Raw genomic sequence first — 22,930 nt, forward strand, 5'->3', positions numbered from 1 at the left:
ATATAAATTTCTTTTTAAAAAAGACAATAAAAATATCCTTGGCGTTTTATCTCTTCCATTGTGCTTCAGGTGCTTTTTGGAGGCACATCACGGCTTCTTAACACCTTTTAAAAAATCCTCTGTTTTTTCTTTCTACTCATGTTGAGGTCATTGTATGTACTATAAAGCATCAGTACATTATTGAACAAATGGAAAGGAATCATTTTTCTATAAATGGAACCGCAACTCACCCCAACAAAGGAAATAGGTTTCTTTTTCAGTTTTACTCATCTTAGCTGACATGTGGAAAAACCTGATTATTTTTTTTGTGTCACTTCCTTCATCTTCTACACACAATTCCTGAAAACTGACACTAGAATGAAGAGGTTTTTTTTCCTTAACGCTGCCAGTTTTAAGTCAAGATGTCCATGCTGTTTCTCCATCACTTGATTTTACAAATTGTATTAAAACGCTCAGGTCCACTGTGTTTGCTACATTTAAGGTCACCGTCTGCACTTCAGACTTCCTCAACGTTGTTAAACTTGCATTTCGTGTCCGTCATGGTGGGTGGAGCAGGCAACACGCTGTTTTGTTCCCAGGTATGCAGGTGAAGGAAACACCAGGGCTGATGGGTACAACATGGGACAGGGACGAAAGGCCGGCATGTTTGCCCTGCAGGCTAAACTGGCTCTTTCACATTTTTTCCACACTGGCTGAACATTACACATCATTAACGAGTCTGTGAAGCGACCAGACCCGAGTCACATCCAAGGATAACGGACAATCACAGTCAAAAGAAAGAGAAGGAAAGTGGCTGTTGTTCCTGTGTAACCTGCTTACAGCTCTCTTTATAGAGCATTTTCAATTTCTTTTAAATGTATTCCTGTTTTTTGTTTTTTTGTTTTAAAAGACATGTTATTCATACAAGACAACCATTTTTGATATCTTTTGGGCCGTTCTGTGAATTTCAGTGCCTCCCACCAGACCTCCTCAGAATTTGATGGCCTTTTTCATGCAAAAACTTGGGTGAATTTACTGAAGTCATGCAGAACTTGACTTACCGTCAATATTTTCCAAGTTAGAAGCCTGAAAGTACGTGAGTTGTAGTTAATAAGTCCCCCCCCAGCATCTTTTGGTCCTGTATCTTCATAAATACTGGATTTAGCATTGTGGAATAATCTGGGATGAAAATTATATTTGAACTCTGAATAACTGAAAATGAAATCTATATCCAGTCAAGGCCCCTCAGTCTAAAGAAAATCTATTGTTTTTGTTCAGGAGGATTTTTTTCTATAACCAACTTTGATGTTCAATATAATGTCATAGATCATAACTTGAGTAGTTCCAAAAATCATTGGACACCTATATACATGAATCTACTGGAAGAACGTTTTCAGAAATGGCCGATTTTGTGGCTTAACACATTAACTGCATTTGTATGTGTGATTCCATTAAAAAAAAAAATCTTGTAACACATGTCACAGTAAGATAAAAGTTTCCACAACGACTGTCCCTCACAGACAACAAAATCTCTTCCACTAGAAAAGGAGCATTTCTGATCATATCCACTAGACGGCAGTGCAGCTTTACACATTTTCTATTCTACATGAGAAACACAGAAATTAGTTTAAAAACAGGTATCCCTTCAAGTAATTTTTTACCTGATGTGTTCTATTAGCTAATTTGTGAATTTTGTTTAGGAATGAATCAGCAGAGTCAGACCTCATTCAACATGACCCACACACAACACACAAAAAAACAGAACATAATTCACCCATGAAAGAAAACACACACCGTCTCACACACACAATACGAAGGGAATATAAGTTGTAATTTATTGTTTCTTCCACTACGAGTTAACACCCAACAGCGTACACATTCAGATTCAGAATCAGATTCACTTTATTGTCATTGTGAGGAGTACGATGAAAGGGAAGGTACAGGCTTTGCACCGCAAAGAAAAAAAAACATTTATATCATAACAGTATTAAAAAAAAAAAAAACAGTATAAAAAGGACACTGGGTTACATCCTGACAAGCACAATAGTCCGGCTCTGTTGTCATGAGCTTTTTACATGAAAAATGCAACAGTTCATCTTGGTGGTATTTGTCCTGACCCTCCTCAGTCGAGATTGGACTGCTGGCATTTGTGGCATAGCGGCACTTCCATTGAGAACGATTCAAAAGACAATACACCGACACATCTTTAAAGGCTTTTGCACTCAGATAGAAGAAAACTTACATTTACATCTCAAGATTCATACATGCAATAACTTAAAAATTAATTACAAGATGCCCAAGAAACCTGGATTTAGACAAAAAAAGGGGCCCAGAATTCATTAAGTGCCCTTAAAGGACCTGTTCCTCAGATGACGACATATGTAATCTTGCAATCATGACACAAAACACAGAACAGGGGATTTTATAAACAAGCCCTCCATTTTTGAGTGCATGTGATCTAAAACTTGAGCAGCAGACTTCCTGTGAGGGCCAAAGATAGAATGGCATTTTTTTTCTATTCTGTCATTTCCACTTAGGTGGAGAGCAGAACGTTTTCAAAGTGTTATTTCCCCATCCGATGCAAAAGAGAAAGCACTTCACCTCGACATGGAGTGCAGTTTCAATGGCACCCTGCTGATGAGTGTGATGCCTCTGTTATTGATAACAGAGTTTATTTTGGGAGTAATCAGTAATGGGTTGGCTCTCTGGATCTTCTGCTTCCACCTGAAGCCATGGAAAAGCAGCACTGTGTTCCTCTTCAACCTGGCCATTGCTGATTTTTTTCTCAACATGGCTTTGCCTTTCCGTGCCAGCTACTACAAATCTGATCTCAAGTGGATGTTCGGGGATGCTCTGTGCAAGATCTGCCTCTTCATGCTTACACTGAACCGCAGTGGAAGTACCTTCTTCCTGATGGCCATTGCTGTGGACAGGTACATGCGTGTTGTGCATCCCTATCACTTTATCAACTCTTTAAGCATCTTCAAAGCCATGGGTGCAGCAGCTCTACTCTGGTTAATCACCACTCTGATGTCCGTTCATGTTTTCTTTTTGAAACACAACACAACCTACTGTGAGAGCTTCATGGTTCTGACTGACTTCAACAGTGGACTGAGTTGGCATAAATTTAATTTTCTTTTTACCTTCTCTATGCCTCTCTGTGTGATCCTCTTCTGCACAGTCCGGATTATTTACGAACTGAGAAACAGACAGCTGGCTCAGCATGCCAAGATCAAGAAAGCTTTGTGCTTCATCACAACGGTGGTGGTGCTCTTCATTATTTGCTTCTTACCGAGCAACATCGCATCGCTCCTGATCTGGTACAAAACCAATAAAGCGATTAGAAACCTTCCAAAGGCTGAAGTCTGTCCTGCCCTAGAACATTTGATCGTGACATTTTACATCACCGTTAGCCTCACCTATCTAAACAGTGTGTTGGATCCCGTCATCTACTACTTCTCCAGCCCAAACTTCAAGAACATCTTCAGGAAAGTTCTTCGTCTACGCCAAGCAGAAAGCAGTACACAAACATAAAAGAAAACCAGAGTCTCTGTCCTGCAGCCGGCCTTGATCCGACCGAGTCAGTGCCCACCGGGGATAAATCCATACACGCCTTCTCTCAGTGTGATACTCACATGCTACCATTGTCTTAAGTCTGCTTGACCTATCATTGCTTACTTTGTAGGATGCTGATGTGACTGTGATTATATTCATGAGCAATGTGGGGGCTCCTGTTTGTGCTGTGGAGGTGGATGGGAGCAGTCAACTGGAGGATTTGCCTGTTAAAGATAGATGGATGGCAATATTTCATTTTATCTTATTTTATCTCTCTGTTACTGACATGATGGCAAAATGTATGTTTTGTGTCTGTTGAAAACCAATAAAAATTTTTTTTTAAAAAGACGATCATGACATGGAAAAAGACATACATTGTTTTTTACTTTAAGTGATATTAAAATCCAAATTTGGCATCTTAAAAGAATGTCTAAGGATTTGGTCTCAAGAAGAAGGTTTGGTCTCGGTGGAACAAGCTCACTCTATTTATCACAGTACGATAAACAGCAGACAACAAAAACCACACTTCAAACCAATTCTATTTCCTTCCTGCATTCAGAAATGTGTTTCAATTTAATAATATTTAACCCAGAACTTATGCATACAGCCTTAAATCATATTTTTAATGCTCAGTCACAGAGACGCAACCAAGAAAATTTCCACCAATAACTTATATCGATATAAGCAGGTTTTAATAGCTCCAGATAAATTATGTTTGTTATTGCAAGATTCTCAAGAGCAAGAACTTCCATTTACCAGAGTTGTTTTCTCAGCGGGTGTGTCACTGAGTGGGGAAAACCTCCCATGCAAAATATGCAGGGTTACAACACCTTTTACTATATCAGATTCAAGTACTTTTTCAATTTGAGGGTATGTTTTCTGGCATCGTGGCAGCTGTAATTGGCTAAGAAATGTCCAAAGGTTTTTGAAACCAAGTCAGACTTATTTTTTTCTGTGGTGTTCCTCAAGGTCTTAATGTGGTATTTCAGAATTTCTTCAATAGTCAAAATTGGTTTTATTTTGCACAACATCCCATTCGTAATGAAATGATATCAACCAAAAAATTGCTGCAAGAGCCTATGAGATATATTCATGCATGGGGATGGCCATCATGTTTATAAGCTAAACAGAGCACTTATAAACTCTATTCTTTCAAAATGTGAACAGACCAAATAGCCCTGACCAAAACAATGTTGATGAGTTCCGGAAGAAATCTATGACCCCCAGGATTAGATCAATGTTAAGAAAAACAAAACAAAACAGCTTGATAATGTGGTCATTGAACATACTGTACACTTGAAAGATTTCACTCGAGGCGGAATAGTGTGCAGACTTGGAAGACATTACAAAAAACATTTATTATATTAAACAGTGGTTTAATATGCCAACAAAATAGTGATATACTTCAATACCTTCAACATACACTCAAAAACAGTAAAGTCACATGAGGAAAATAATCCAGATCTTTCCACGTTTAACATTGAACACTTTTCCTCCCCTAACCTGCAAATTGGTTCACATCCTATCCAAATATAAAAACCTGCATCAGTTTGGATATTGACTGATTAATGACCTGGGTTGAGCCTTCTATTATCGAGCAACTGCTGCTTCTAAACTGCTAACATTTTTAAAGAATGTCTCTAAATATTCAATAATGAAAAATCTTTTTTTTTTAGATTACAGAAATAACAGAGAGAAAGATGCCAAGTGCAAATATTGCTCCTCAGCCCGAAACAGACTGACAAATTATAAAAAGTGACAGAAGTTCTTTAGAGTCATCCCGAAACTCCATTTTGCATGATGAGATACTCCTTGAAAAGAAATAGCAACAGTACATAATTCTAAATATTCAAATTAAATAACACCGTTATGAAATTCTCTATTGTGTTTGAGCAGTTTAGTAGAGAGATGTTTGTTACCTTCAGGCAGCTCAGGGAAGGTGAGCCGTTACTCAGCGTTGCCCCTCCTTGGTGCTCTCTGTGTGTCATGTACTCATGAGCTAGTGAGTGAGCATCGTCCTGACTGGGGAGCACATTAAATAATTTAAACAAGCAAACAACAACAACAACAACAAAACCCTCAAATCTTACATTTAAAAAGATGACTATGATCATAATCATTTTACATCCATATCAACCACATCCAGTGCTAAAATATTAACCAGTAGTGACAAACTAAAAAAACAACCAAGCATCAGCTTCTTCACCCAAGCATCACGAGCTGATGCACAGTCAGCTGTGTCAGCTTCCAGAAATACGTTTTTGGAGCCAAATCAAACAAATATAAGTGCTTTTTGTAAACATGAGTGTTATTTTGTGATAAAAACATACCAGTTCTGGCTGATCAGATAATCCACCAAGTCTTTCACCTGGTTAGGCTGACCACTGGACACTACAAGCTGCTTCAGATGCTTGAAGTGTTTCGTCTTCAATAGTTTCTGGTGCAGTCCGTTTTGGCTGATGAAAGTTAACACAGTCTCACGAATCTAGACTCATGAAAGTAAGAACACAACGTATTGTCAGTGCGTGGACTGCTCCCCTCTCATCTCTCCAACATGGACCAATGCAATAAAAATTGTGCGCAAGTTGGAAGGCAAGATTCGACGAACCAGCATGTTTTAAAATGGGTAAAAGTTAAAAACGTTAACACAGGTACATTCAACTGACTGTCACATCTTGAACACATTTCAGAGATGTATTCTTTTACACACAAGGAAAAAGGAATACATAAATTCATATATGACCAGTATAAAAAGGGTTTTCCCCTGCATGCTATGAACACCTTGAAATTTACTCACCATCAGTTTATAGTTTCACAGCTTTAATGATACAAGAATATACTGTATACGGATGACTAGGCAGTTGCACAATGATTTCTATATTTTGAGCATGTGACAAGCATCCAAAAATAATAAGTAGTGATATTTAACCTGTGAAGGGATGCCAGCCAATTCCCCCGTGTTCATGAGCTCCTCCACCTGCTCCAGGACAGTGACTGGGTTGCACACAGACAGGAAGCCCTTCGAAGAAAAAAGAAAAAGAAAGAGAAATCCTAGAAGACATTGATCTTCCAAACACTTTACAGGATACATCACCATCACCATGTTGTGCAAACCTGGATCTGCTGAGCTTTCTTAGAAGCACATGGGATCAGAAGGAGAGTTCCCATGGCGAAGGCTGGCAGGTTGAACTGTGCGAAGCCTTTAGCAATTCCTATCAGGTCCAGATTTAACAAGAATGGACACCTTGAGAAGAAGAAAGGCCCGGGAAAAATAAATAAATAAATACAATCACAAGAATATCTCACTCAACTTAAATTTTCACTGAGCTCAAAAAACAGAAGAATATATCTAGAAATTAAAGGGTTTAGGTGATAGGAAGGTCCAAGATATGTATAGACTGAACCAGTGATGCATAATAATGTCAGCATATCATTGATATCTGCAGATATTTTTTTTTTAGTTATTCAACATACATGTATTACTCAGTGCTCATCTTCTCATTATCTGCAATTTCCGATGAGGAAAACAATAAAGTAAATATGTGATTTATGGGCTTTTGCAAATGGGAAATAAAAAAAACAAACAAACACTTTTTCAAATAGCGTTTCAATGTGTTTTTCAGTTGTACAAAAGTGAAAATCATATGTTGTTATACACATATTACCAACAACTGAAAATATCAGCTAGTTTTAATGTAGTCATACATTTTTATATGCTTTTTCAAATATTTAAACTTCAAATTCATTGAAATCAGAGGACTTTTTCATAAGGGGCTCCTGCAGGTCAATGTCCTTGTTCAGTCCCCAAATTGCTGCATATTCATAGCAAGGGAACAACAATGACTTCAAGATTTCTGACAGGAAACTGCATGTAATGTAGTGTTAGAGATAAAGAGAAGTTTCATGTGAGGAACTTGGTGTTGAGACAGAAGATGTCTGTGTGAGTGCTTTTTTTTGGGTAAAAGTTCTCTAAGCTTTGTTGGATAGCCAGGTGTCCCTGAAGTGATATCTGACCTCCAAGCTGACAACCTGTGTTCTTCTTGCAAATAACAGATATAAAAATTGGTGGTAACAAGTCAAACATACTTAAGGAGGAGAACAAAGGTCTTGTAGAGTCTTGCTTGCTGATCAGGACTCAAAGGTAGAGATGCTGTGACCAATAAAACAGATCAATTAGTCAGAAACACACGAGACATACTGAGGGATTTTTGACCAGCCATGAGCGTTGCAGAATATTAAAACAGTAAAATTACTTATCAGAGTACCTGAGACAAATGGTGCCAGTATCGTACTCTTCCAAGTCCTGGAGAAACTAGAAATCTTGAGAGAGAGACACACACACATATAATAAGCACAAGTGCTGTTTGGATTTGAAAATAAGTGCAAACAGCCTGACTATTAATGTATCTGGTGTTTTGATAGTCAAACTAATGAACTAAAGCATTACCTCCCATACAGCAGGCACAGCTACCACTGCCTCCAGCACCTTCTGGAGATCATTGATCTGAGGAAAGACATACATAGATACCAGTTTCATTCCACCAGTGACAACTGAACAATCTTTACTGATTATATCAAGGGTGATTAGCAGCATTTGAGTTTTTAAAGTTGAGATAAATGGTACATGTAATTTGCACATATCCTAACCAAGTTGAAGCTGAGCAGCTTCTGAAGGAGACTGTTCCACAGCTGGGGGTCGTACACCTGGTACTCCAGGCACAAGTCTGCCACCAACTGCACAGCCTGAAGAGACAAAGAGTGATTCAGATGCAGACAATGTAATGAAAGTAATAATCCTCAAATTAAATAGCTGACGTGTTCCATTTCAAGACTACCTGTGGCTCATGGCTGTGGTTCTTCCACAAACCTTTAACCAAACCCTCTTTGGGACTATTGAGGAAGGACTGCACTGTGTAGGGGATGTTCAGAGCCTCCAGCTGAGAGACGAAGATGTAGCACTTCAGGTAATATCTGCCAGGAAACATAAAGCAGGAACATATCTCACAAAGTCCTTTAACTGACAGTCAGTGCTTCAAAACTGGTTTATCGGTGTCTTACTGGAACTTGGTCCGAGGTATCTGTAAGTGGGTCTCCAGAGTAGCTGCATCTGCGAGGCGAATAAGACAAAGGAGCACTCGAGTCCTGTGGCAGAACGTCAGACGAGGTCCAGAGCTGCTCAGCGGCTAAACAAGGAAATCAAAAAACAGCAGTTAGCTTCTTTCTCATGCCATTTTATTCCATTTTTTCCACTGCATCTGTACTTGCCCAGGTCTCAGCAGAGAGGATGGGGTTTAGAAGACGAACGACATCATCTGTTGGGCAAGACTGCAGCATATACACCACCCTGAGAGCATGAAACGTGTATTGAGGAGGAGGAAATAATAAGATTCAAACGCAAAAGACAAACAACAGAGCGATTACATGACATTACACTTTCAGAATGGCAAAAACTGAGAGTGCCCTTTACCTCATTAAGTCTGGGTCCTCCTTGATGTTGCTGACACACTCCTGGTAAGTGATATCCTTCAATTAAGAAAAGTATCATGAAAAATGGCCTAGTCTTCTAAATGTCAATGTCATTTAATGCAAGCAGATGACGAGTTAAAAGAAGTTCAAACAGACAAACCTTTGCCACAGCAAGACCTGTTTTGCAGATCCATTTTTCCAACATCATGTTACGGATTTTCAGAAGATCCACATTGTTGATGGTGGCGATTTCCTTAACTACGGCATGTATGTCTAGACCAGAGATAAATGATCCTGTTTAAATATTCTCAATATTGATGACGCTCTCATTTCGTAAAAAAAGTTTGTACTTTTCATAAGGACAAATGACGTTTAAGCTAAGAGACAAAAAAAAAAAAAATCCAGTGAAATACAGTATGACCGAGTCCATAGAACATCTTCAGTACAAAATCTTACAGCATCGACCTCAGACTGGAGCTCATGCTAAAATAAAATAAACTTGGCCGTCAGCTTCCATGAACTGAGCTTCATATGCACTTTGTAAGTATGAAAACAAGCCAACACCGTGCTGTCCTGACATTTAATTCCACCTTGTGATCCAAGAGGCAATAGTAAGTCACTGTAGCATGGAGGGGCAGCATAAATCAGATGGAAACTGGGGATATTTGCTGTCTGGTTCTACTTCTTCTTCATTATTAGAGAAGGCCTATCCCAGTCGCCTTCAGAGGTGAGGTGGGGTTCACTCTGGACAGGTCACCAGTCCATCACAGGTCCAACACATATAGACAGACAACCATTCACTCTCACAGCCACACCTACGGTCAATTTAGAGTATCTGATTAACCTCGTCCCCTCTTGACGTCTTTGGACTGTGGGAGGACGCCAGAGTCTGGAGAGAACCCACGCAGGCACAGGGAGAACATGCAGACTCCACACAGAGAGACCCCATGCCCGAGCCAGGGCTTGAACCCGGAACCTTCTTGCTGTGAGAGGACAGTGCTGACCACCACCACCGTGCTGCCCCTACCTTCACGCCATCACTCAATAATTTTACTGACAGTGTCAATGTTTTTCTAAGATTTTCTTGTCACTTGCAGGAGGTGGACACCCCAACTCTCTGGTAATATGCTGCCCCCTATATGAAATATGAAGCACTTGCACGTGACTAACTGCACCTTGAAAGGCTGCTTACCTGGATAGGTTTGGCCTCCTGCGTCTCTGTACCGCTTTTCCACACTGCTGTGCTCATACAGGGACACTATGAGTCGAGCCGGCATCCCAGTCAGTTTCAGATGCTCTGAGCTGTTCAGCTGACTGGCAATCAAGGTATTTTCAGTTGCTGATCGCTGGAACTGTAGTTTCAGCTTGGACAGGAAGGTCTCCCCTCTGGCTCTTGCCGCTTCCTGCTCAGGAGCAGAGGGCAGTGGGTTCAAACCAACCAGTGACTGAAAAAAATCAACCACAAAATGATGTCAAGCTGCTCTATTACTGACTTCAAGGTTTGGGTCCTTAAGCCAGGCATCTCCGAGGGCCAAACAGAACCTGAGCGACTGTGTTTTCTCATATCCTGTAGAGAACAAGAACATCTTAGATGTAAGTCTCCAAACACATTGAGCTGTGAAGTGTTGATTGTAATTGGGAGCTCAGACCTGCTGGGAGCTCCTGAGTGATCTTGTGGGCTGTAGCCGCTGCCCACTCTGGGCTCTGGATGCAGTGAATATACTTCATCATGGTCTTTGCCACCTTGAACGTCTCCTTATTGTAGCTGTGACCCTGACCTCTTTTCTTCTGCTCTAACAGCAGAGGCTTGAGTTTCCTCTCAAACACATGGTTCGCTGCTGACATGTATAACTTGTCCAGGCTCACCTGCAATTAGACGGGAACGTTTCAGTTGCTGGAGAAACACCTGTTCTTGGTGATAAGGATCAATGTGCTATACCTTCATCAGTTTGCTAATTAGAAGAAGAGTAGGGAAGGTGTCCTCACTGAGCTCTGGAGCTAAACACAGGAAAAGATTTTAGTGTCTTTGCTTGTCACTGTAATATTGGAGCAGAAAAGCTGCTATCTTACAGATAATCTTCCAGTAGTGTTTTGTCTGCATCAGCAGGTGAAACGGCAGTCTATTGTTGGCCAGAGAGTTTGGCAGCAGGCTGTTCTCCAGAAGATACGTGTTCTCCACATCTGAAGGAGGAGAGACTCGCTTGTACGACTTCAGGTGCTGAAGGAGACCCATCGCCTGCGGATTAGAAGTTTGGTTGCTATTTTGCACTTTTATAAGAAAGACAAGGATTTGAAAGTTAAATCTATTTTGTTGTACCTGACTAACAGAGAAGTTTGTCACGTTCTCATCTGCAGCCTGTATGATCTTCAGCACCACTTCGATCCTCTCATAGTTGTAAGGGCTGAGCTGTGTGAGGCAAATTACAAGTCAGGGGAGATTCTTGAAGCTTAAAGAGAGCATTTCTTGCAGCAATTCAATGTAAATGTGAAGCAGCAGAAATACACAATAAGAGACGAGGTCCCTAAAGAGCTGAATGGTTTGATGTTTGAATGTTTTCTGTGGCTGAACAGCACAGTGCAAATAGGTAGCTGTCACTTTGAATGCATACTCGTTGTTGATCTTTCCAATTAACATAAATCAGACATACTACTATCATACACACTTCTAGAATCAGTTTCTTCTTACAAATAATTAAGATTTAACGGTAGCCTTTGCTACTTCTTTCCCCAGCCACAAACCTTGAATATGGCAGCAGAGAGGCTATCAGTGAGCTCGCTGGTGCTGTGCAACATGGGAATAATCTGCAGGACTCGCTCCAGGGCGTCTGAGTGACACAGGGGCTGCAAGTCCTCTTGGCCTGGACCTGGGTCACCTGCATCCTCCTCTTCCTCTTGGAGCAGCAACAAAGTTGTGATGTACTGGTTTATAACGCGGTCATGGTCTAAACCAAAGGTGCTGCAGAAGAAGCAGAGGCTTTTTTAAATGTGTGCAGAGAAGAAATAGTGCAATAGTGGACGCTTAAGTACAGAATGGAACTGTAATAGAGGGAGACAGCTGAAGTGAGATACTGACCTGCAGTACTGCAAGATAATGTCTGGAGTGATCCTTCTGTTCTTCACCAGGACAGGGATCAAGCTGCTTTTCATCTCAGGCTGCTGGCGAAACACTGGCTGGATGGAGATCTGGGACACAAAAAAATCAAAATATGTAAAGCAGACAGAAATATACTAACATATTAATTGCAATCAGACTGGCAAAAAACAATGTGAATCCTACCTCTAATTTGCTGAGCTTGATGCCCCATTCAGCATCTGTGATGACGGAGAGAAACTTCTCTTGTTCCTCTGACTGACCGTACAAGCAGCAGAGATTGGCACCAACCCTGGCCACGGCCTGAGATCAACAAGAGACAGATAAATAATTGTTAAATACATGTGCAAGTGTCAATCTGGCTACACAATAGCGCTCCAGGAAGTTTATTCAATTTGGTAAATAGCTGCAATGATGAGCTGATTATAAGCCACTGTTTTGATAACTGATTTCATGTTCAAGCAAATTGAAAAGGGTTGTGTGGGGGTTCCTGCTGTTCTCTGCCCTGTGTCATATAACTATTTCATCATTTAATTTCAGACCAAACGGGCTATTTGATGACATTCCGTTTGCTTTACTGTGACAAACATTTAAACCAGTTAATGAAGAAAAAAGCTGTCAGCCTGTTTGATGGTACAAATAGTTTCCTGTATTTACTGTATTCTTAAGCCTGGTTCATTTTCTTTATTTTCACTATATCAAAGAACGCAGAGTTTAAGTAAAAGCAATTATAAAGCCTACCAAAATTTTATCATAGTTCTCCCAGGTGTTGTCAATAACCTTCCACAGTAGTTTGAAGACTTCTTCTTTTGAGAGGAGAGTACAGAGCCCAATAGCCAGATCACAATCCACCATCCTCCAGTTGAACACCTGCAGTGCATTCAACATCTGGAGGGTTATTAAGAAATATATTACATTTGCCACCATCCTCTAATGACTTTAGACTCACCTTGTTCAGCAGCGCCACAGCAACAGTATTTAATGTCGAGGCAGTCCTTTTACGAAGCTCATTCAAGCAAATATTGTACTTCTTAAGCTCTTGTGAATCATACAGCTGAAAGAAAAGTTACGGTATGATGACATGTGCATCACAAAAATCAATTTGGCTGATTTGTAGCTGAAGCTGTAGCAACAGTTTAAATACTGCAGAAATACATGCCAGCCATACCTGTACACAAATCTTTGAGTCCATGACATTAGAGGTGACGTGTTGCAGGCAGCTGCCGTATGAGTTGACCAGCACTCGGAGGGCCAGCTCCAGCTGACTGCACTCCTGTAACATCTGTAGCATGTTAGCAAGCGGACCCAGGAGTGGCCGAAGGTAGTTTGAACCTGTGTATGAGAGGAGAAGTTTATCCCTCAAGGTTGTATGCCTCCGCCAGTAGGCAGAATCGCAGTGTACATCCATGTTAATTCTGCATATGACTATTTTAGGTCACAATGACCATCGAGTTGTACTCATTCACTCTGGAGATCAAGAGAAAGAAGACATTCTCTCCAAGTGTTCCTCAGATTCACAAACAACCTAAAAACATGACGCCTACCGTCCTCAAATGAGCAGTGTGACAGGCAAGCGCAGTCCAGGGGATACAGTTTGGTATCTGCAGCGTTGCAAAAACATGTTTATGTCAGCTGCAGACAACAGCAACAAAATCCTAAATGCATATTGAATAAACCAATTGATTTTCTCACCTCGAGAAATAGGCAGCAGACAGTTGGTGATTTCGTACTGGACTGGGAGCACAGACACGGGGTCCAGAACTATGCAGTCTTCATTAAAAAGATCCTGAAAACTCCACTGAGAATATGGATCTTTTTCTGCAGCCAGGGTCATATCCTGTATGCATTATTAAATGTTATTTTAGCATATTATAATAATCTAAAAGCTTTGTTGGTTGAGTTTTCTTGCTCTCCATCTTTATTTCTTGCCCTTCACTTCTGTGGTTGTTTGCTTGGTAGTGTACATATTTTTCTTCTTTTCCAATGAATTCGTCAAATGCCAACAAGTAAAACATTTCAATGAAAGTAAATGAAATAACGTGTCATTCCAAGATGAAAAATAAGAAAAGATACTGACCTTTGCTACAAAGCCATAGCTGTCTGATAACTGACACTGATGATACACATCCATGGCGATGCGTGTGCACTTGCAAAGCTCCAAACAATCCAGGAGCAGGTCTGTAACAATGTTCAAAAGTGGACCAACATTCAGGAAATACAGAACTGTGTTTGAAGAACCTCCCATCTCAATAATCATCCCCCAGACGAGAGAATGATATCGATCTTTTCCTTTACCTCTCAGTAGGAACTTATGGTTGGTGTGTTTACCTGAGTGGCACACAGTGATGGCCTGGCAGGCAAGGTCGTGGATAACCGCTGGCAAGTCCATTTCCTCAGGAAGGACCATGGGCACATCTGCCTCTAGCATCTGGCATAATGTCTTAGCGGCGGTGAACAAAACCTTCCCTGTGCTGGTGTTGTAGTGGTGTTCATACAGCTCGCTGGAGAACAAAGAGAATATGTGAAGTTTAACATGCCTTAAATATTTATACTATGAATCATATGTGAAAACAAGAACCCAGCAGACCTGAGTATCTTCAAGGCTTTGTCCACTTTGCCCACCCCAAGAGCTCGCAGGGCCAAGTCTGACCAGAGCTCCTGTTCAGTGCGCTGGAGCTGCCTTCCGAGTCGACGTAAGCCCGCCTCTGTGGAAATGGTCTTAGTTTTGCCATCAGGATCATTTGCAACGACTGGAACGGCCGTGGTATTTCCTTTAGTTGAGTGCCGGCCACGTGTGTTTTCATAGGCTGTGATGTGATGCTCCTGAATCTGTTTTCGGATGTTTGGATCTTCATAGTTGGAGGGAGTGAAGAAAATATCAAAATCCTCCTGAAAAATCAAAGTAACTGCATGTTAACAATGAAAACAAATATGGAATAACTCTAAAACTATTCCTAAATGATGCTGACCTGTAGGTGGGCAATGGCCTTGAACATGACAAGGTTGTTTTCACACTCCAAGCTTTTGAGAGCATCATCTAAGAGGACAGAAACCAGGTATAACTCCTCATCTTCATGATTATGTTCCATAAACTTTGAACATTCTGCCTCTTTGTTGTAGGACTAAAGCCTTTCTGGGTGATTCCAGGCTATGGCCCATCGATCAGCTATTGTTATTGTAGAAGTGAGTGAAGCCAGTACTTACGTTTTTGGATTATGCGCAGGTATTTCAGAGCCTCCACCATCACCTGAGCTATGACCATCTGCTGTTTCTTGTGCTAAAGAAGACAGCGAGGAAGATGTACGACATGCCAGAAGGAACGTCTGCTGCTCTACTAGAATGTTTGCGCTGTTTACGTGATGTCATGAAAATACGCAATCATAGAGCCCACAGAATTTGGGGGGGTGTGTGTGTGTGGGGGGGGGATCAAGTACTGCTTATGGGAGCAGGCAAACCCTGCTGTATCATATCAAATATCTGAATTACAAGAAATAATATAGAATTAAAATTCATTGCTTGGTAAAAAGAAAATCCTCACCTCATCAGATATGTGGTTTTTGTCTTGCAGACGCAGCAAAGCCCATGTTGTGAGGCGCTCCATCACGCACTCGGCTTCTGCGGAGGACAGCTTCTTCAGGACAGTCACGCAAACCTCTGTCTGAAATCAGCAAAAAAGGACTAAGAATATGCAACAATACATGAAAACATATTACATAAATGGGTTATGTCCATGCTGATATGCTTACCTTTCCTTGGCCTATCAGCTGGATCAGATACAAGTAATTTATCTGTGATGTTGGGAGTTTGTAGGCTTCAGCTAATGTCAGGGCATCCTCCAGAGACATCGGCAGGTCTTGCTTCAGGATGTATCTAATTAGTGTCTGGAAAAGATTTGTTTAGGACTCAGAGTTTATGGGCATGTGAAACAGAAGTTATGTATTATATATAATAATTCATACTTTACCATAATTTGAGTGCTGTTTGAGAGGTTGAAGTTACGGATGCCATAATTCCTGAGAAGTTTCCTGATCTCCATCAAATGGTAGCTCTCCTTTAAAAGCTCTTGTCTGGGGAAAATATAGATTAAATTATACAGAGAATAATAATCTTAGCCAATGCTAACTGTTTCAAGAGGATGATGATAAAGACGTACTTTGGTCCATCCATCTCCAAGTACTGCTGAACCAGGTTTTCCACCACGTTACTCCAAGGAACTACAGCTTTCTGCATGATCTCCAGCACAGCATCCACCATCAGCTAGCAGGAGACACAATAATACAGGCTTTCACAAGCACCAGGCATTACTGCCTTCTCACCATCCCATGCCCTTTTAGCATTATTTGTTTTTAAATTCTAAAAAAAAAAAAAAACTTACATCAGTATCAGTCATGCAATCAAGTACAGCCACTGCTTTGGCTTCCCATTCTGTAAAAAGTGTTGTGGTCTGAGAGCTGCAGCGCTCCAGCAGATCCTAGTGAAGATCAGGTTGAAGGGAAAACTTTCAGACATTTGGAAAACTCAGTATTAATCCTCAATGGACTCCAATTACACAGAGTTGCACCTTTATGTACTGCAGAAGCAGCTCATCAAACGGGAGCTCATGCTCCTCAGAATACGGCAGGATGCTGCTCTCTACTGTTGCGGCGATCAGCTCCGGAGCGGGAACTTTGTCCAACATGAGGAACGCCACACTGCGTACATTCCCCTTCATTAAATAGAGAAATCGTTTACACCTCTCATTCATAGACTGCACATCATATAAGGTATGAATCAAGACAGAGACCCCATACAAGTACTTCTCATCATCAAAACATTTAGACCATAATATCTCTTCTATAGTATCATGTCTCCGGGTTCCTTCTGGCATCTACAGGCACAGATAGGAATCAACCAAGCTTCAGTAAAATAAGTATTGTTTTTAAGCTAATTTAAGAGGAGTATTAAAGATTTAATGTTTGCTGTGCTTAAAACTTCTCAATTTAAAAAAAAAGATCACCAAACTACATCTTTAATCATTAAAACCAAAACTTTTGCATATAACTGCAGAGTATTCACAACAAACCTTCTCAAAGACTGAAAGAGAAAGTCTGCAATTGTATTTGTTGTGGAGGTCCAGCAGCTGGTGGAGGTTAGATACCAGCGACTTCAGATTCTCCACTTCTTCTGCACCATAATTAGCATCCTTAAAAACAGATACAACAAATCATGGATGGCAGAATGATAGAATTAAGCAGATACAGTTACAACCAGACAAAGAGTAATTCATAAGTATTATCTTTTAGAATGATAATAAATTAAATTATAAAAGTGTAGCTTACAGACTTCATCCATGTCCATAGGGAGGGCAGGCCGAGCACTGCCAGGTCCAACCCGTTCTGGGGCCAAGCACCCTAAAAAACATTTTTAGTTAATAAATGTCTCTGCTGCCTTGTAATAGATGACAGTAAAAGCCAGGTTTCACTTAAGTGTTTGAGTTCAAGTTGTTTTGTTTTTTGTTCCTTTTACCTTTTCTGTCAACTCCAGATTCCTCGCCCTCTGCTCAATCCATCTCGCCAGGATCTTCTGAGGTACATGAGGACAGAGCTGTTATTTTTGAACACATGGGGCAACTTTATGCTTGAGAATGTCTGCTACCTGTCCTGTTGGAAGCACTCTCCTCACGAATGGAAGAAACACAGTCCTAAACCAAGGACATAGATCATGGGATGGAAGGTCTTCTGGGATGGCGCCGAGCATAGCTTCGAGCTGGCTCTCATCAAACATGGCTGCAATCTGCCCCTGTCACAAAACCCACCAGGGAGCATCAGAACACCCTCACACTGACATTTTCCTCACACGAAGGCTATTGATGGCTGTGATACAAGTCTTCATAACAATCTCACTGGTGACTCACACTTTACACTCCTCTTAAGTTCTTGTTACCTCATATCTGAGCCACAGGAATTGTGCACCCTTCAAGTCTCCGTCCCTCAGGTGGGTCAGAATGTCTCCTAAATTGTCAGTGCTGTTCAGAAACTCAATCCAGGCGATGCCACTGTGGATGACAGATAATCTATAGTAATCTCACAGCGGGATATGTAATAAATATAGCCTTATGTTACTGTGCAATACATCAAATGCAGTACAGAGTAAAGGGACTCACTTGAAATTCTCAGGACCGTGAAGGCTGCAGAACGTTGCCAGCCTCGCTAAAGCCTCTTGGATCTGTAAGGAGGTGTAGTGTGTGGCAGCGTAGTTCAGCATCTTCTCTGCAGTCTCAAAGGTCGGCCACGGAGCCTTGAGGCAATACTCCACCACATAGTGCTCATCCTAAACAAAACAGATGCGGGGAAGCAAGAACTTTTAGTAAATACAACATACAAGCTATGGTGTCTGCGTCTCTTCCTTGAGCTTTTCTCCTCATCTTTTACACACCATGATCTTCGTCAGGTTGAGCTTAGCCTCTTCCACAAGTTCAGACCACACGTCCTGCCCATAACCTCCCACCGATGCGGAAGCCAGCTGCTCCAGCACAAAGTCCAGCTTCACCTTGTAAACAAGCTGAGTAAAAAGTGAGATTTCTAGTTAATTTTATGCAGAAAGGATACATTACCCCCACTTAGGTCTGCCATTCCAAATCAGTATAATCTGCAGCCATCAATTCCATCTATCACAAAGAATCAGTTGTCCCGCTTATAAAAAGTTACACGAGTTTAGGTTTACATACCTCTAAATCCAGCTCAAATGCAATGGCAAACTTTTCTGCTTCTTCAAACATATGTTTGTGTAGAAGTCTGCTAAGCCTGTAAACAACACAGTGGAGTGAAATCATATTGCAACGTCATCACAAAATTCATTTAGAATGTGTCCAGGTGACGTGAGCTACCTGTTCTCAGGTAAAGCTTCTGTGAGGCATCTGATGACAACAGAAGATACAGGCTTCCCTCGACTGCTCGATGACGAATCAAAGAATACATTTTGTTTAATGCATTCATCATTTCACTCACTTACTGACTAAATGTCACAGTAATAATTGAGAGTAAAGCCCACCTTTCCGGGTTCTCAAAAATCCCTTCCACTAAATAAATTGTGTCCTGGAATCAGAGGACATCACAGGATTCATTGTGCAGAACATGTAGAATTTGTGTAAACAAAGTTAATTGAACAAATGAATGAGTGCTGAGGGTTTACCATGCTTATTTTTGTCTGGACAAGACAGGAGACTGTGGAGACATCCAGAGAGTAGCAGACTGTCATGGAGGGCAGACTTCGTATTTGCAGTGAGTTAACCTGGAACATTTAAAAAAAAAAAAAAATCTTTTTAAAGAAAGACTTGAGATAATCATCCATGATAACTTCTTAAAACTGAGTGCACTGCAACCTGACTGTGGTCTTGTTTTGTCAGGGTCATCATCTTCATGCTGCCCTTGTCCTGGCTGTAATGAACACATAGATCGCTGTTGTTTATATGACAAACACCCCTTTGTGTGTTAACAGCAACAGCATGTGAGGAAACATGAATACATACGCCACCAAGGAGACAGAACCACATTCAGTGGTGAGTTCAAAGTCATGAATGGTAAGATCTGGCCAACAGTGAACCATGATCAGGAAATGCAGGTCCCAGAGACTCAGGCAATCCTGGGTCCAAAGAAAAACACAAGGAATGCATATTTAAACAGAACGTGCTGTTACATCCGGCATCTGCATGATGTCGAGGAACTCACCTCTGTGTCTAGAACATACAAAAGATTTTCCACCACCACCATCTTCCTAACACCTTCAGAGGAGACACATAAATGATGGGATGTTACAAACCTTACACAATCTATTTTTAGATGTTTCTCAAATTCTGTGTCTATTTCTTATGTCCTCTCTTTGTGTTTGACACATACATTTTTTTCATGTAAACACCTTAAACCACAGTCTCACCTGGTATTAAGCTATCGCTGACAGAATGATTCAGGCACATCTTAGACTTCTCAGGGTCCATGGTCCACTGAGTGACAACATTTTCTTTATCACCCTGAAGAAATAAAAATGCGACAAGTTAAAAATGTTTGATTACCATTATTTTCATCTTATAAATTGCTATTTTAAGGAACGGTAATAAAGAGAAAAACTGTGTAATTAAATGACCAGAGCACATCAGTTTTCATAGGACTGGGATTTTACATTTATCCGCTACAATAATTGGGTGCTGATTCCATTCATATCGTAATTCTGCAAGAGTTTTTCTATGCAAGTCCATCCATATAAATTGAATGTCAGACTGAAGCTGTCCTTATAAAACACCGGACTACATCAAACTGCGATAAATAAATATGCACCGGATAAAAAAAATTAGATTACTTTTTAGACTAAATTAAAACTTGCAACTGCAACTATGATCTCGTTACTAAAGATTCCAAAAACAACTCTTATAATGCTGGTGCAATAAATGGTTGCTGCATTGTAAACTAGATATACTGACATAAGAACAAAAAAATCTAATCACAATACTTAAGACAAGAGTGTGTTTCTTAAGAAAATTGTTTTGTCCCCCCCACCCCTATTACATCATTTTGTCCTTTAAATATACATCAAATAGATACTCACTCCAATCAGTAAGTGGATTTCATATCCCAGATTGAACATTACTGCTGTGCTGCAACCCTCATCATGGTAATCCTTAGTGGAGCAGAAGTCTATCTTGAGAAGAGACTGTAGCTGGATCAAGAAAACGACTGATTTTATTCCTGTTGTTCAAGACACACAAATATATTTTGGAACTGAGGAAATAAAACTTCCGAACTTACATCTTTTAAAGCTCCCATATCCATTTTTTCAATTGCTGAGATGACACAAGGAAAAGGAGCGTTAAAAGGGGTCCACAAAGAGGCTCGAACAAAATTTCAAGTACCTGCCAAGTGTACCTGTCTCAATCTTTGCCAAATAAAGGTTTGTAATGTGGAAAAAGCCATCCTTTATGAGAAGGAACACATGGTACATCCCTGTCAACAAGAATAACACAACATAGAATCAATTAGAGTAAATAATCAAATCACCTTCAGTTCTCATTAAGAAATTCTCTTTATGGATGTTTTTTACCCGAGGATGCCTTGTCCTCCTCTACAATAAGATAGCGATAGGTTTTCTTATCTCCGCTGAATGGTTTCTCAACCAAAGCCTGCAGAAAATGACATTACATTTGTGAAGCATGCAGCTAAAACCCATCTTAGAAAAAGACTATCAGGAACATTATGACTGGTGCTTTAGGTAAAGTATGTCTGGGTAAAATCTGACACAGCATTGCCATATTGTGTATATTCTAATCCTACAATCTGCTCCCTCTCGCACAGATTAAAAAAAAAATACTCATACCCTGGTAAGGAGGATTCTCTTGTGTGGAACATAGATCAAGTGGAGGTTGCCACTTCTTTCACAAACCAACAAGAACTGTCCTCCCAGGCATACATCAATGGCATCCACATCAGTTTCTTGGGACAAAAATCTTAGCATTAATACACACTGAGATTTGAACATTTACTGCAACCAAATACTGCCTGCAGGTATTGGTTATCGGCCCCCTTGAGTAAATGGTATCGTTGTTGGAAACAAAACAAACACTGGTAAATCGCAAGTGTTGCATTCTATTATGATGATGAATGAGAATGATGCATATCTCCAAGAGGATTTGGAGTTCTCAGGGATAGAGAGAGGGACGATAAGTTCGGGATCTTTCCAGATCACTCTGACTATACATATCTATACATATAGATACATTTATATCTCTTCCTACATACATTATACACATATATATACACACACACATTAGAAAAAAGAAGGGAAATTAAGATGAAGTTGTTTACCGAAGTGGAGAAGTAGCAGGGTGGTCTGATAGCTCTGGTCAAACAGAACAACCGTCTTGTCAGCGACAACAATGCTCCAGTTTGAGCCACTTGTCGCAAAGAGATGAGGATCTGACTGCACCTACAACAAAACAGGGTTTTCTTTAAAGGGCAAATCACAACATTGGCACAGGAGAAAAAGGCTCAGAATAAATAATAAAGGTTTGCAGGAATACAAGGACAGTTTTCTTTTCCCACACCGTAAATACTGATCATTACCTCGTTTGCAGCACTGATCCTGACCACTGTATCCACCTGGTATAAGCTACTACCATGTTCCTCCGTTGACACGCTGCCTATACGGACAGTGTTTGTGTCCTCGTTGGTCAGAAGCTCAACGTCACCCCACATTGTAGCTAAACGACATGAAATAAATACAATCGTCTATAATGATCTGAAAACAAGTCATTATGGTTTAGCCTCTGGAACTAGCAAAGCAGAGGAAAAATTTTATTGTGCTACGTGACCTCGACGTTGTAAGAAGATTTGCAATATATATATTCACAATAGGGTGATAGTTAGCTGTTCATATGAAAACTTACCAGTCCACAGGAACGGTCAGACAGTCACAATAAAGAGAATTGACATGTCGCAACTCAAAAGCATTAGCTTTAGAATTTGGCGGGTTGCTGTCAGTTCACAGCGAACGTCTTTTAAAAATTATGCCCTCATTCAGGTCTTCGAGGTGCATCTTCGCCACTCAGTTTACATTCAAACCTATCTCTTTCGGGATCGAGTGTAATTAAACCCGACTATAGCTCGTACTGAAGTACAATTTATCGTATATTACGCTAAATAATTCAATTCAATGGACCAAACCTATTTTTAGATACATAGCCAGAACACACACACTGTCTGATAACCCTCAATCAGGGCAAAGGATACTCTGGCTAACACGGATAAGGTGGAGCATAGCAGGGACGTCAACAAAATCTGGTGGCGTTGCCAGGTTGGAAATTTTTTTCCATTT

The 22,930-nt window shown here is 40.5% G+C and overlaps 2 protein-coding genes across 3 annotated transcripts; one reads left to right on the plus strand and one right to left on the minus strand.

The window, feature by feature from the left end:
- Nucleotides 1–2,438: 2,438 nt before the first annotated feature.
- On the plus strand, nucleotides 2,439–3,846 carry LOC147259934 (hydroxycarboxylic acid receptor 3-like). The gene has a single exon (XM_086206194.1). The coding sequence runs from the start codon at nucleotides 2,587–2,589 to the stop codon at nucleotides 3,511–3,513; it is 927 nt and encodes a 308-aa protein (XP_086062320.1). The 5' UTR covers nucleotides 2,439–2,586; the 3' UTR covers nucleotides 3,514–3,846.
- On the minus strand, nucleotides 2,780–22,863 carry kntc1 (kinetochore associated 1). Of its 2 annotated transcripts, none has more exons than XM_086206188.1 (62): nucleotides 22,503–22,863; nucleotides 22,180–22,316; nucleotides 21,922–22,042; nucleotides 21,434–21,549; nucleotides 21,161–21,239; nucleotides 20,986–21,063; nucleotides 20,869–20,903; nucleotides 20,669–20,779; nucleotides 20,003–20,096; nucleotides 19,798–19,850; nucleotides 19,599–19,711; nucleotides 19,452–19,506; nucleotides 19,262–19,360; nucleotides 19,121–19,164; nucleotides 18,957–19,019; nucleotides 18,798–18,873; nucleotides 18,506–18,631; nucleotides 18,234–18,400; nucleotides 18,014–18,125; nucleotides 17,726–17,869; nucleotides 17,597–17,650; nucleotides 17,410–17,481; nucleotides 17,154–17,273; nucleotides 16,653–16,796; nucleotides 16,467–16,562; nucleotides 16,245–16,348; nucleotides 16,056–16,158; nucleotides 15,838–15,972; nucleotides 15,630–15,749; nucleotides 15,296–15,368; nucleotides 15,061–15,128; nucleotides 14,679–14,980; nucleotides 14,420–14,592; nucleotides 14,169–14,269; nucleotides 13,784–13,928; nucleotides 13,636–13,692; nucleotides 13,260–13,423; nucleotides 13,041–13,145; nucleotides 12,833–12,961; nucleotides 12,278–12,394; nucleotides 12,074–12,183; nucleotides 11,740–11,956; nucleotides 11,318–11,407; nucleotides 11,071–11,236; nucleotides 10,940–10,998; nucleotides 10,650–10,866; nucleotides 10,494–10,567; nucleotides 10,193–10,403; nucleotides 9,161–9,273; nucleotides 9,002–9,057; nucleotides 8,800–8,878; nucleotides 8,593–8,717; nucleotides 8,370–8,505; nucleotides 8,182–8,277; nucleotides 7,982–8,038; nucleotides 7,800–7,854; nucleotides 7,621–7,684; nucleotides 6,649–6,778; nucleotides 6,464–6,553; nucleotides 5,865–6,019; nucleotides 5,454–5,556; nucleotides 2,780–5,345 (listed from the first exon to the last, which is right to left on the minus strand). In XM_086206188.1, the coding sequence occupies exons 2-62, from the start codon at nucleotides 22,309–22,311 to the stop codon at nucleotides 5,310–5,312; spliced, it is 6,639 nt and encodes a 2,212-aa protein (XP_086062314.1). In that variant the 5' UTR covers nucleotides 22,312–22,316; nucleotides 22,503–22,863; the 3' UTR covers nucleotides 2,780–5,309. The 2 variants fall into 2 exon arrangements, with proteins under 2 accessions (XP_086062314.1, XP_086062313.1); XM_086206187.1 differs by having other exon boundaries at nucleotides 17,597–17,653; nucleotides 22,503–22,862.
- Nucleotides 22,864–22,930: the final 67 nt, after the last annotated feature.

The sequence above is a fragment of the Aulostomus chinensis genome, chromosome 6 (genome assembly GCF_037954235.1).
Source record: "Aulostomus chinensis isolate RoL2024-O1b breed Wild chromosome 6, RoL_Achi_v1.0, whole genome shotgun sequence".
Taxonomy (NCBI): Eukaryota; Metazoa; Chordata; class Actinopteri; order Syngnathiformes; family Aulostomidae; genus Aulostomus; species Aulostomus chinensis.

What these genes read in the sequence shown, in the direction of transcription:
- LOC147259934 (XM_086206194.1), top strand. Translation starts at nt 2,587, where the DNA reads ATGGAGTGCAGTTTCAATGGCACCCTGCTGATGAGTGTGATGCCTCTG.
- kntc1 (XM_086206187.1), bottom strand. Translation starts at nt 22,311, where the DNA reads ATGTGGGGTGACGTTGAGCTTCTGACCAACGAGGACACAAACACTGTC. An exon ending in GGATCAGTGCTGCAAACGAG is followed by an intron (nt 22,043 to 22,179) that starts GTAATGATCAGT and finishes GTTTTGTTGTAG; the next exon opens with GTGCAGTCAGATCCTCATCT. An exon ending in ATTTTTGAGAACCCGGAAAG is followed by an intron (nt 19,020 to 19,120) that starts GTGGGCTTTACT and finishes GTCATCGAGCAG; the next exon opens with TCGAGGGAAGCCTGTATCTT.